Here is a 14,328-nt window from a genome sequence, read left to right on the forward strand (position 1 = left end):
AGTTTAGGAAAAGGGCTTATACAAGGGCACGAATACCAGAAGATGGGGATCATAGGGAGTCATATTAGATGTTGTATAACATATACCTAGAACAAGTATTAAAAAATAGAATAGAAAGACCTATAACCAGGAAGAAATATAACTAGAGGGATTAAAATGGAATATAGTAAAGTAGTCAACACAAAAGAAGATAGGGAAGGAAGAACAGGGGAACAAAGAGCAGATGGGACAAATAGAAAACAAATAGCAAAATGGCAGACTAAATAGAACCATACCAATAGTTAAATTAAATGTAAATAGATTCAATAGTCCAAGCCAAAGGCAGTGATTGATATATTGGATTAAAAAAGCAAGAACAAACTGTGTATTATCTATAAGAGACATACTTTAAAATACAAAGACAAGTAAATTGAAAGAGATGTAGAATGTAAAGAGATGTAAAATGAAAACAAGCATAAGGAAGTTGGAATGGCTATATTAAATGTCAGTTAACTAGGCAGTAAGCTAAGGAGAACTAGTAGAGACAAACATAGTTTTCTAATGACAGAAGGGTCAGTTCATAAGCATGACATAACAATTATAAATGTGCGTGTAGCAAATAGTAAAGCTTCGAAAACATGAAGCAAAACATAACCACTAAAGGGAGAAATAAATCCACAAATGTTGCAGATTTTAACATCTTTTCTTAGGAACTGATGTAGCAGAAAAACCAATAATGATAGAGGACTTGAAAAAATGCACTGACCCACCTCAGTGTTCTTGACATCTATAAAATACCCCACCCAGTAAGTACAGATTATACATCTGGTAAGTGCACACGGAATGTTCATCCAGGTAGGTCATCTCTGGGTCATAAGAAAAATTTCAGTTGGTCTCAGAAGATGAAGGACATGGAGTACATATTCTGTCCTTATTTGAACTTAATGAGAAATGAGTAATAAAAGTATTGCACATCCAGAAAAGCCCTCAAACATTTATAAATTTAAAAAACCTACTTTTATAAAAAGATTTAATTTTAAATGATTTCCACACCCAATGTGGGGCTCGAACTCATAACCCTGAGATCAAGAGTTGTTTGCCCCACTGACTGAGTCAGCCAGGTGTCCTCAAAAAAATCACCTCTATGCAACCCATTGTTTAAGAAAGAAATCACAAGAGGGGCACCTGGGTTGCTCAGTGGGTTAAAGCCTCTGCCTTCGGCTCAGGTCATGATCCCAGGGTCCTGGGATAGAGCCCCGCATCAGGCTCTCTGCTCAGCAGGGAGCCTGCTTCCTCCTCTCTCTGTCTTCCTCTCGGCCTGCCTCTCCCCCTACTTGTAATCTCTCTCTGTCAAATAAATAAATAAAATCTTTAAAAAAGAATAAAAAGAAAGAAGAGATTCTCACAAGAGAATTTAGAAAATATTTTCAAACAAAAAGTAAGGAAAATGGAAAATTTATGAGGTATAGCTGAGGCAATGCTTAGAGGGGAAATTTAGAGTTTTTAATGCTTGTAACAGTAAAGAGATATCAGGGTTTCTGGGTGGCTCAGTCGTTAATTGTCCGACTCTTGATTTCAGCTCAGGTCATGATTTCAGGGTCCTGGGATTGAGCCCAGTGTCAAGCTCGATGCTCAGTATGGAGTTTGCTTAAGATTCTTTCTCTCCCTCTGCCGCACCTCCCAGTTTGTGCACACACTCTCGCTTTCTCTTTCTAAAATTAAAAAAAAAAAAAAAACTTTAAAAAGAAAAGAAGAGATATGTAAAATCAGTGATCACAGCTACCCCCTTTGGAAGCTGGAAAAATAAGGTGAGTGGACCCAATGTAAACACAGTGAAGGCAAAAAATAGATGAGTGGAAATCAATGCAACAGAAAGCAGTAGAGAAACATTAATGAAACAAGCATTGATTTTTTTTTTTTTTTAAGATTTTATTTGTCAGAGAGAGAGAGTGCGCGCGCACACAAGCAGGGGCAGCATCAGGCAGGAGGAGAAGCAGGCTCCCTGCTGAGCAAGGAGCCTAAGGCGGGTCTTGATCCCAGGACTCTGGGATCATGACCTGAGCTGAAGGCATACACTTAACGCCACCCACGCGTCCTGCATTGATTTTTTTTTTTTGAAAAGCTAAATAAAATTGATAAATTCTGGTCAGACTGATCATGACCTGAGCTGAAGGCATACACTTAACGCCACCCACGCGTCCTGCATTGATTTTTTTTTTTTTTGAAAAGCTAAATAAAATTGATAAATTCTGGTCAGACTGATCAAATAAGAAATTTAGGGATAAATATAAAATCCTGTAGAATTTTAATTTTGGCTTATAATTCCATTTTTTGTTTTTAATAGGAGTATAAAGAAATGTGCATAAAATAATCATAAATATGTGTTAATGAGTACATGGTATAAGTAACAAAAAGCTGTGGGGAGAGACCTGGAGCTGTAAAGGAGTAGGTTTTGTATCCAATTGAAGTTTAAATATATTGTTGTAACTATAAGATGTGTGTGTGTGTGTGTGTGTGTGTGTGAGAGAGAGAGAGAGATCTTCCTGGTAACCACAGAGAAAATATACACAAAAAGCTATGAGAAGGGAATCAAAACATGTCACTACAAAAAGTCAACTAAATAGAAAGGGCAGGCAGTAAAGAAGGAAATGAGAGGCAAAGAAGTTATAGGAATACAGAAGATAACAGAATGGCAGGAGTCTTTGTCCGTCACTAATTGTACTTTATATGTAAATGTATTAAACTTCATAATGAAAAGTCATGGTGTAGAAGAATCCAACTATATGCTGTTTATAGGAGACTCACTTTAGATCTAAGGACACACACATTGAAATTGAAAGGATGAAAAAAGATATTCCATATAAATAGTAACCCAAGGAGAGCAGAGGTGGCTATATATCATATAAAATGGACTTTAAATAAACTGTTATGAGACAAAGAAGAACATTATATTATGATAAAAGGTTCAATCACCAGGAAGATTTAACAATTATAGATGCACCAAACCTCAGAAGTCCTAAATATATGAGGCAAACATTGACAGAACTGAAGAGAGAAATAGCTCTTAAAATAATAGTAAGAAACATCAACCCTTATTCAATAATGGGTAGAACAATCAGACAGAAGAGTAATTAAGAAATAGGAGACTTGAAAAACTATGGACAAATGGGACCAAGCAGATATACACAGAGCAAATCACCTAACAACTGTAGAATACACATTTTTCTCAAGGGCACATAGAATATTCTCTAGGGTAAATCATACAATAGTCTACAAAAATTCTTAATAAATTTTGAAAAATTGAAATCACACAGTATATTTTTCTGATCAAAATATGGGGAAACTAGAAGTCAGTAGCAGAAGTAAAACTGGAAAATTCATAAAGGTATGGAAATTAAATAACTTACTCTGAGCAAGCAATGAGTAAGGAAGAAATCAAAAGGGACATAGGAAAATATCTTGAGATAAATGCAAATGAAAACACAATGAACCAAAACTTGTGAGATTCTGTGAAAGCAATGCTAAGAGGAAAATTTGTAGCTGTAAAAGCGTGCATTAAAAAAGAAGAAAGATCTCACATTGACAACCTAAATTTGCATCTTAAGGAAGTGGAAAAAGAGAAACAAACTTCAGACTTAGCAGAAAAAAAGGAAATAATAAAAATTAAAGCAGTGACCAAAAATGGAGGATGAAGAACATCAGGGAAAAAATAAAACCAAGAGTAGCTTTCTTAAAAAAAAAAAAAATCAACAAATTTGACAAACTTTTGCTGAATTGACTAGAAAAGAAAGAAAACTCAAATAACTGAAATTAGAAATGGGAGAGGAGATATTACAACTGATTTTATGGAATTGGAAAGGATTATAGGGGAGCATGATGAGCAAATACATGCCAACAAATGGGATAAACCAGATGAAATGGACAAATTATTGGAAACACAATCTGCAAAGAGTGAATCATGAAGAGATAGAAAATCTGAAAAGATCTGTAACTGGTAAGGTGATTGAAGGAATATTTAACAGTCTCACGACAAAGAAAAGCCTAGGACCAGATGGCTTCATGGGTGAATTTTCTTGAGCATCTAAAGAATATTTAACACCAATCCTTATACTCTTCCAAAAAAATTGAAGAGGAGGAAACACTTTCAATTCATGATATGAGGTAAGCATTACCCTGATACCAAAGCCAGACAAAGACAGTACTGAAAAACTACAGACCAATTTCCCTGATGAATATTGATGTAAAATTCTTAAAAGAAAGAAAAAAAGAAAGAAGGAAAGAAGAAAAGAAAGAAACACAACTAGCAAATAAAATTTTGCAGCACATTAAAAGGATTATATACTGTGACCAAGTGGGATATTCCTGGAATGCAAGTTTCAACATAAGAAACTCAATCAATATAATACTTGCATTAATAGAATGACAGGAAAAAACCCACATGATCATCTCAATTGATGAATAAAAGGTATCTGACAAAATTTAATACCCTTTCATGATTAAAAAAACACTTAACAAACTAGAAATAGAAGGAAATTTTCTCAAAATATTAGTCCACATATGAAAAGCGGATAGCCAACATTATACTTAACATTGAAATACAGACTTTCCTCCTCAGGAACAGGACAATGATTCCCACTCTTGTCACTTCTATTCAGCACAATTCTAGAAGTTCTAGCCAGAGCAAGTAGGCAAGAAGAAGAAATAAAAGGGAACCAAATTGGAAAGAAAGAAGTCATCTGTATTCACAGGTGACATGATTTTATACATAAAAAACCATACACATCCCATAAAAAACTATTAGAACTAATAAATTCAACAAAGCAGTGGGATACAAAACCAACACAACAAAAAAAATCAGTCGTATTTTTTATATACTAATAGTAAGCAATCTGAAATAGAATTAAGAAAACAATTCCATTTACAATAGCCTCAAAAAAGAATAAAATACTTAGGAATAAGCTTAATTAAGGAGGTGAAAAGCTATAAAATGTTGCAGAAAGAAATTAAAGAAGACACTAGAAATGGAAATACATCCTGTGCTCATGGAAGACTTAATATGTGAAGATGCCAATACTCCTCAAAGTGATATATGAATCCAATGCAATACTATCAAGATTCCAGGTTTTTTTCCCCATGTTTTTTTCCCCTCCAGAAATACAAAAATCCATTCAAAAATTCATATGGAATCTCAAGTGACAATGAATAGCCAAAACAATCCTGGAAAAGAGGAGTTCTCACTCTTCCTGATTTCAAAATTTATTGCAAAGCCACGGTAATCAAAACAGTGGTATTAGCCTAAAGACATATCTATATATATAGAATAACATACCGGAATAGAGACCCCAGAAATAAACCCTTGCATATATGACCAAATTGTTTTTGTCAAGGGTGCCAAGAGCACTCAATAGGAAAGGGACAGCTTTTTCAACAAACCGTGTGGGGAAAACTGGATGCAAAACACATTCAAAAGAATCAAGGTGAACTTTTACCTTACACTGTATACAAAAATTAACTCAAAATGGATCAAAGACCTAAACATAAGAGCTACAACTATAAGACTTTTAGTTGAAAATATAGGGGAGAAGCTTCACAAAAGTGGATTTGGCAGTGATTTATTGGATATGACACCAAAAGCAAAGAAAAATAGATGAATTGAGTTACATCAAAATTAAAAACTTTTGTATATCGAAGGATGTAATCAACAGAATGAAAAGACAACCCATGCAATGGGAGAAAATATTTGCAAATTGAAACACGGTTAATTTTCATAATAAATTAAAAAATTCTACAACTTGGGATGCCTGGGTAACTCAGTCAGTTAGGCATCCAGCTTTTGATTTTGGCTCAGGTCATGATCTTGGTGTGATGGTACTGAGCCCTGACTTGGGCCCCGAGCTCATCTTGGAGTCTGCTTAAGATTCTCTCCTTCTTTCTCTGCCCTTCTGCCCCCTGGCGCAAACACGTATGCCCTCACTCTTAAAAGAACAAAACAAACAAAAAACTTCTACAACTCCATGACAACAAAAAACTACCTTGTCAAAAAATGGGCGAAATAACTCGAATAGACATTTCTCCAAAGAAGATAGGCAAATAGCCAATAAAACACATGAAAAGATGCTTAACATCAGTAATCATTCTGGAAATGCAAATCAAAAACACACCAAGATATCACCTCACACCTATTAGGATGACTACTATTTAAAAAAAGAGCCCCAGAAATTGTTAGCAAGGATGTGGAGATATTGAGACCCTTGTGCGTTCTTGGTGGAAATGTAAAATGGTATAGGCTACTATGAAAAATAATGTGGCAGTTCCTCAAATAAATTAAAAATAATTACCATATGATTGAACAAATCCAAAAGAATTGAACATAGGAACTTGAACAGTGATTTGTACACCCACGTTCATGATATTATTTGCACAACCAAAATGTGGAAGAATTCTAAGTGTTCATTAGTTGATGAATGGGAAGAAAATGTGGTATATACATACAATGGAAGATAAGTGAGCCTTAAAAAGGAAGGAAATTTGGACATGTTACAGCATGGATGAAACTTGAAGATGTTATGCTAGGGAGAATAAGCCAATCACAAAAAGATAAATAATGTATGTTTCCACTTCTGTGAGTTACCTAAAGTAGTCAGATTCGTGAAGGCAAAAAGTAGAATGGTGTTTGCCAAAGGCTGTAGGCAGAGAGGAATGGGGAGTTATTTAATGGGTAAGAGTTTCAGTATGGGAAGAAGAAAACATTCTAGAGATGGATGGTAGTGATGGGTGCACAGCAATAGGCATATACTGTTTTTTTTTTTTTAAAAGATTTTATTTGTTAGAGAGAGGGTGTGAAAGCATGAACTGGGGAAGAAGCAGAAGGAGAGGGACAAGCAGACTCCATGCTCAGCATGGAGCTAGATGCAGGGCTTGATTCCAGGATCCTATGATCATGCCCTGAGCCAAAACCAAGAGTCCAATGCCTAACCAACTGAGTCACCCAGGTACCCCTAGGAATGTACTTAATGCCACTGAACTGTATACTTAAAAATTGTTAAGATAGTAAATTTTATGTTATGTGTATTTTGCCACGATTGAAAATTAAAAAAAATAAAACCCACAAATTAACCGTATCAAGAATGAAAAGGAGACACCATATGGATCCTGCACACATTAAGAATATAATAAGAGAATAATATAAATAATTTTGTATCACTGAAAACTTTAAGTAGACACGTTCCCTGAAAGACAAAGAACCAATAGTGACTCAAGAAGAAATGGGAAATTTGAATGGCCCTGTTATCTACCAAGGAAACTTAATTCATAATTAACCACCTTTCCACTAAGAAATCTCCAAACCCAGGTGGCTTCCTTGGTGAATTTTATCAGGCTTTTATGGAAGAAATATCCTACATGAAATTTTTCCAGGAAATAGAGGAAGAAGGAATGCTTCCCAAATTTTGGGAATTGTTAATTCAGTGTTATGTTGTTTCCAAAAGAAGACAAAGACATTATAAGAACATAAAACTGCAAACTGGTATGCAGTATGTTTAAATCAAGAACACTTAAACATTCTTAATTAGCAAATTGTATGCAGAAGGAGGATAAGAAGGATAATATATCGTGAATGTATGGGGTTTTTCTCAGGAATATGAAGGTTTTTGGCACTTGAAAATCTATATATTTCATCACATAAACAAGAAAGAAAAATCATGTCACCATCTCAGTGGATGCAGAAAAAGTGTTTAGCAAAATGCAATAACCATCCATGATAAAAACTCTCAACAAATTAGGAATAGAGGGGAACTTCCCCTGCTTGATTTAAGTTATCCATTAAAAACAAAAGCAATTAAGAATGAAAAGAAATTAAGGAAAGAAAAGAAAGAGGACTTAACATTCCTGATTTTTAGAATTAAGGCTACAGTAATAGAAATATCATTGTTGGTGAGAAGATAGATAAAGCCATAGATTAGAACAGAAATTCTAGAAATACATCTGCACATATATGTTCGGTTGATTTCCCACAAAGATGGAATGGAATAAAAGGAATTAAATCAAATTATGGGGGAACAACTGGATATCCATATGGGAAAAAATGAAATGGGTCAAAAATGCTTAACACCAGAGAACTTTTTTTCTTTTTCAAGATTTATTTATTTATTTGAGAGAGGGAGAGAGAGAGAGAGAGAACAAGCCACCGGGAGAGGCAGAGGGAGAAGCAGACTCCCTACTGAGGAGGGAACCTGATGTGGGGCTGATCCCAGGACCCTGGGATCATGACCTGAACTGAAGGAAGACAATTGACTGACTGAGCCACCCAGTTGCCCCCAAACTAGAGAACATTTAAAAGAAAACAAAGATCTTGATGACCTGTGAGTAGGCAAGATTTCTAAAATAGAATATTAAAAAAAAAAAACAAAACCCACAGTGAAGGAATAAGTTATAAACTGGACTATCAATATTGAAACTTTTTTTTTTGAACGACATCATTTGGAATATAACCTGACAAGGCACATAATGGGAGAAAATATTCTTTTTTTTTTTTTTTTAAAGATTTTATTTATTTATCAGAGAGCGAGAGCGAGCACAGGCAGACAGAAGGGCAGGCAGAGGCAGAGGGAGAAGCAGGCTCCCTGCTGAGCAAGGAGCCTGATGTGGGACTCGATCCCAGGACTCTGGGATCATGACCTGAGCTGAAGGCAGCTGCTTAACCAACTGAGCCACCCAGGCGTCCCGGGAGAAAATATTCTAAATACAAATATCTGACAAAGGGCTTGTGTCTAGAATATGTGAGGAACTCTTTACAATTCAAGAAATAGTAGATAACCCAATGTGCAAAAGATTTTACAGGTACCTCACAAAAGAAAATATATCAATAACTAATAGACATGTCTGAAAAGATGGTGAGCATCATATTTGATTAGAGGAATGACCATGATCAAGCACAATGTGATACCACCAAACACACATTCAAATGGCTGAAATGATAGACTGTGAAAGCCATATATGGTGATGATGTGATCAAATGGGAAGGCTCCTACAATGTTACTGGGAATGTAAAATGGCACAATCACTTTGAAAAACAGTTTGTCACTTTCTTAAGAAGTTCAGGATAACTTACCATATGATCCCATAATTCTGTTATTTAGTCAAGAGAAATGAAAACGTATATCCAAGTAAATAGTTGAATGTTCATAGCAGCTTTTTTCATAGTATCCGAAATGTGGAGACCATCTATATGTCCATCAGCACATGAATAAATATGCAAATTATGGTTCATTCATAAAAGGGAATACTGATCAATAAAGATAAGTGAACTTTAAAAACAAAGATTTATTTATTTGAGAGAGAAAGAGAGACAGCATGTGAGCAAGTGGAAGGAAGGGCAGAGGGAGAGTATCTTTCAGGAAGACTCCCCCTGAGTGCTGCATCTCACAACCCATGAGGTCATGGCCTGAGCTGAAACCAAGAGTTGGATGCTTAACCAACTGAGCCACCCAGTTGGCCAAGGAAATGAATTTTTGATACATGTAACAATATGGCAGAATCTAAAAAACATTTTCATCAATGAGAGAAGCCAGATATACCAATGTATATGCTGTTTGATTCCATATACATGAGATTCTACTAAATGGAGGTTGTCTGGGTACAGAAGATTGATAACAAAGGAGCTCAAGGGAACTTTTAGGTGCAATGGAAAGAATCTGTATCTTTATTGTGGTGGTTATACAGGTATTTGCCAAAACTCATCAAACTCTACATTTTAAATGAATACAGTTTATTTGTGCATCAATTATACCTCAATAAACTTAATAAAAATCAGGGATGCCTGGGTGGCTCCATTGGTTAAGCGTCTGCCTCAATCCTGGATTGAGTCCCATATTGGGCTCCCTGCTCAGTGGGGAGTCTGCTGCTCCCTCTGCCTGCCGCTCCTCTTCTTTTGCTCTCTCTCTGAAAAATAAATAAATAAAATCTTTCAAAAAACTGAATAAAAATCATATCCAGGTGTAGTTGAGGCTTCCTTGGAGTGCCTTCCAGTCCAAACACCTGTGAACTAAAGGATCAAGTTATTCCCTCCACCCCCAGCCATCCAGCCAGCACAAGGTAGAAGGCTGGAGAACTCCCATTCACAAACCAGGGAGAACAAGAAATACATAGTGATGACAATTCTATAGGAGTTCTGAAATCTAGCCAGGCATTTGTTGCCTGTTTCTTGATTAGGGTTTAGTGCTCCTTCGTGGGCTCTTGGCTCTTCCCTCTGAACGGGGTGTGTGTGTGTGTGTGTGTGTGTGTGTGTGTATTTTTTTAAGTTATAAGGAATGATCTTTAAGCTGAGTAGTTTCCCAGCTTGCCTTCTGTTTGTAGGAATTTGGAAAATAAGTATCTCTTTTCATTTTGAATTCTGTCCCTTTCACATGAAGCTAGTCTGATTCCTTGGTTTTGAGGCTGTCTGTGACCTTTGCCTTTCCTAGGCATATGGTTTCTTATAAGCCATAGCTGTCAGAAGTGATCACCCGCATTGATTTTTAGCTTCCTATCAAGAGCAAGGAAATCCATCCCTGCCTCTGGATTTTTGGAGTTTGGCTTTGTTCCTCTATGTTGGGGAACTTTGGTTCCCTACTAATTCTCCAGAGTCCTACTTCCTGCTGTCTCTAGTTGTTTCTGGAACCAGAACCTGGCAGACCTTTAGTTTCCATCATTTTCATGGCATTGCATTTTTGTTCTAGCTAAAAGTGGCATGCAATCTTGACTGGTACTGTCATTACTATTTCTTTAATTATTATTTCCCCAGTTTCTGTTTTATTTATTCCTTCCGGAATTCATGTTTTTTTGATGTTAGAGATTGTGAATCTTTCTACCTTATCTGTTGTGTATTTTCATTTATTATAATTATCCCTTTATTTTTTCCTTTGTGTTATCTGAATATTTCTTGAACCAGTTTAATTCAGTGATTTGATTTTATACTATATTTAATCTGCTATTCTCTTCTTCCATTATGATTTTAAAATTACCAAATTTTACCAAAATTTTAAATTACCAAATCATGTTTTTCATTTGTAAGCACGTTTTTATGATCATGGATTATTCATTTTCTTTTTACATCTGAAATATCCACTTGAATGACACTGGAAACACAAAGATACATTTAGAAGCTTCCCTTTATATATATAAATATATATGGTAAGTTTCTTTGTAGGAGGACATTTGATTGATCTTCCTTTAGGCTTTTAAATCTTACATGTCCTGTGTCTTATCTCTCTATTTTATGGGGACACGTTTTTGTTTCTCTAGTATTTGTAATCAGGAATAATGCTGAGAGAATGGCTCTGGATTCCTGTTGAAATATTTTAGCATTAGGAAAAAGTGAAAAGGAAAAATTTAGGAAATTATATTTCCTACAGTTCTATTCCTTCCGAGGAGGAGAGAGGCATTTACATGTCAGGAAACTTACTAACATGCTTGCTGTGTTAGTTTCAGTACCCTGAAATTGATCAAGCCACAGTCCCTCTCTTCTCACTGATGCAAGTACCATAACCATGAACTCATGTAAATATGTCCCTGTACCAGGTACTCTGTGAGCACCGCACCTTGCTCTTCTGTGTGGTAGACAGTACCTGTTATTCCTGAAGAGGCTTACAGGGTTGAGACTTTTCTCCTATCTTCTCTCTCACTGTCACCCTAACCTCCAGCCCCGTCACTGTGAGTCTGAACTATCTACTTTGAGTTCCGGTTAATGTTGTTTCCAGCTGGAGACAGTCCCAGTGGCAAGAAAGTAAACTTCTGTGCCTAATGTCCTGTTATCCAGAGTTTAGCAGTGGTAAGCCCTCCTTCATTAGTTGTCTCAACTGCTTGCACAAGAGACTGGCTTCCGCAATGCCTCTGCTTTATTTGGCCTGAATTGGAGCATGTTTTAGGGACAATAAAATGTATTTAGTTTTGGACACATTGAATTGAAAGTCAGTAGGGCTTTTCAGTTTGTATTTGTAATGGGGTTGGAGGCCGAGAGAGAGCAATTTGGGTTGGAAATGTAGATCTGGTAACCAGAGCTCCTTGTTATTTGAAAAACAGTCGTTTTATTAGCACTTTGGATTGTCCAGAGGGAATGCACGTAAAAGGGAATAAACAAGGTTAGACCCAGAACCTCAAGATTATAGCATGGTTGGGGTGTGCAGGAAGGAAAAGCTGCTGAAAGTTATTGTAAAGGAGATTTCTGAAGGATTGAATGAGAACCGGGGAAGAATGTTTCTATGGAGCCAGTGAATGTGGCATCTTTAAAACACTGTACCTAATGTTTTAGTGAGATCCACTAGGGTAAGGACAGATAGCATCTCATTTGCTTGAGCAGTTAGGAGATCGTTGATGACTTATTATAGCACTTTCAGGATGAGTAGAAGTTAGATTGCAGTTGATTGAAAAGTGTATGGCAGGTTAGGACATGGGTCTAATAACTTATTTTGAAAATTTATTGTGAAGGGAAAGAAGTAGATTGGTACAGAGGACAGCTACAAGTGAATTAAAGGATACATTGTTTTATGTATGCACCCTGTGTAATAAATAGATAAATGTTTCAGTCCTCTTTTTTTATTAATATTTTCTATGAGAATTTCTTTTAATATTTAAGCATTTTTCAATTTTTAAGTTAGCTCTTTTTATGATTGTTTAATCTATTCTTAAAGAAGGACAGGCCACTGCTTAGTATGGTGTATCAGGTTGCCTCTTCCCACATCCTTAGTTTTAACTGTTTATATCAGCTTAAGCACATGGGCTAATGAAATTATTCTCAAAATATTACTTTTTCTATTTTTCTGATTTGTTTTTAAGTATTTGGATAACCCGGGGCATTGGTATAACAAATTAATAGCTCTCTTTAAAACAGCTTTTTCAGACATTTTACATTACTTAGTAACTAGTCTAAGGAATGTTAATCTTTTGGTGTTACTAACAAAAACACATTCGTTGTCATCTTGTCTTTTTCAACTACTATTCTGTCTTTGGGAATACTTCGTATGGACTAGTATTTGTGAAGGGAATCCTGATAGGGCTTGTGGTTAAAAGTTAGTGACTTTACCTCATTCTTTAATGATTAATTTCCATTTTATGTATCTTGAAGGAGCTGTTCAGAGCATAGATAATCATAATAATGAAACATTCATTGAAGTAGCTTGAGTAAAAATATATGAGAGACTCCAGGCTAAAGCAGAATATTGAGAATGATATTTTTAAATTATGTTTTATATTGGAGAAAAGCCTTTTTGTTCAAATTCATTTGGAAGCTTAAATCATTTTCCTATTTATACTGCACTTATAACATTTTACCTGAATTAACGTGGTGTATTTTAAATTTAAGACTGATTTATCTGTACTTTCTGACTTGGTTTCAAATTAATCCAAATTTTCAGTACATGAGGGTTTTTAAATTTTATGTATCTAACGGCTTCATCTTGAAGTACAACAGGAATCAATAAAACTTACTAACCTTTAAAATCAATTATCCTCTTCAAGAATATATGTTTCATTTTTCTCTTGTTCTCTACTTAGGAAAAGAGGGAGGAAGAAGAAAAGATTTAAATACATGTAGTTTATAACAGTTCCACTTAAAAATAGCATTTGTTTATAAGCAAGTCTGTGGCATTTAGGTGACATTTTATTTATATTTAAATGAAATTAAATGTGAGAAATATAAATGGTCGTTGTATGCCTTTTTTCTTTGCTATGGAAACATCATTGTTAAATATAAAAAATCATGTCATTTCTAAAAGAAAAAAATTAGTAATCCTAGATTTGAATGGCCTCTGTGTTCTGAATTTCCCCCATTCTGACTGTTACTGTTTTGGTCTGTTAGTAGGGAACCATACACTTCGAAGTTCCAAATGCGATCCCATTCTATGAGTCCAACCTCCAGAGAAGATGGACAAAATATTACCCCAAAGAGTTGTGTAAGATCAGATTCTACTTTCGTTTGTTTGTTATTTTAAAATAACTCCACAAATTTTTAGTTTCAGGTTTGTTAAAGTTCCAACAATTACTTAAAAACATTGTATACAATGTAAAGGTTTTGGTGAATGCTCTGATATCGAAGAACATTGTAAAGGTTTTGGTGAACGCTCCGATATCGAAGAACATGGTATACTCCAGAGTGTTCCTTCTGCTTTCTTAATGGTTCTGAAGCATCACATGAAGCAGTGGATTGTTTCTTTTGTGTGTCGAAGAATAACTTTGGAAAGCTTCATTTTTTAGCTGTTTTTTTCCCCCTTTTCCCTTTTACTTTATATGTGTGTGTGTGTACACACACACACACACACACACACACACACACATATGATCTGACACCCAGTGGTTATACATTTAAAAAAACAGATT

At 35.4% G+C, this 14,328-nt stretch overlaps 1 protein-coding gene across 15 annotated transcripts in view; it reads left to right on the top strand.

The window, feature by feature from the left end:
- CEP112 (centrosomal protein 112) overlaps window positions 1-14,328 on the top strand; it is a 416,468-nt gene that overhangs the window by 27,290 nt on the left and 374,850 nt on the right. For 11 of the 15 annotated variants that reach the window (XM_082706657.1, XM_082706645.1, XM_082706644.1 and 8 more), the window contains one exon: window positions 13,811-13,904. The exons of 3 other annotated variants lie outside the window; for them this stretch is intronic. In XM_082706657.1, the coding sequence (XP_082562783.1) occupies window positions 13,811-13,904 (94 nt within the window). The remainder of the gene's footprint in view (window positions 1-13,810; window positions 13,905-14,328) is intronic. One more of the 15 variants, XM_082706654.1, reaches the window with a different exon arrangement.

This window comes from Mustela nivalis (genome assembly GCF_964662115.1).
Source record: "Mustela nivalis genome assembly, chromosome: 17".
Classification (NCBI taxonomy): domain Eukaryota; kingdom Metazoa; phylum Chordata; class Mammalia; order Carnivora; family Mustelidae; genus Mustela; species Mustela nivalis.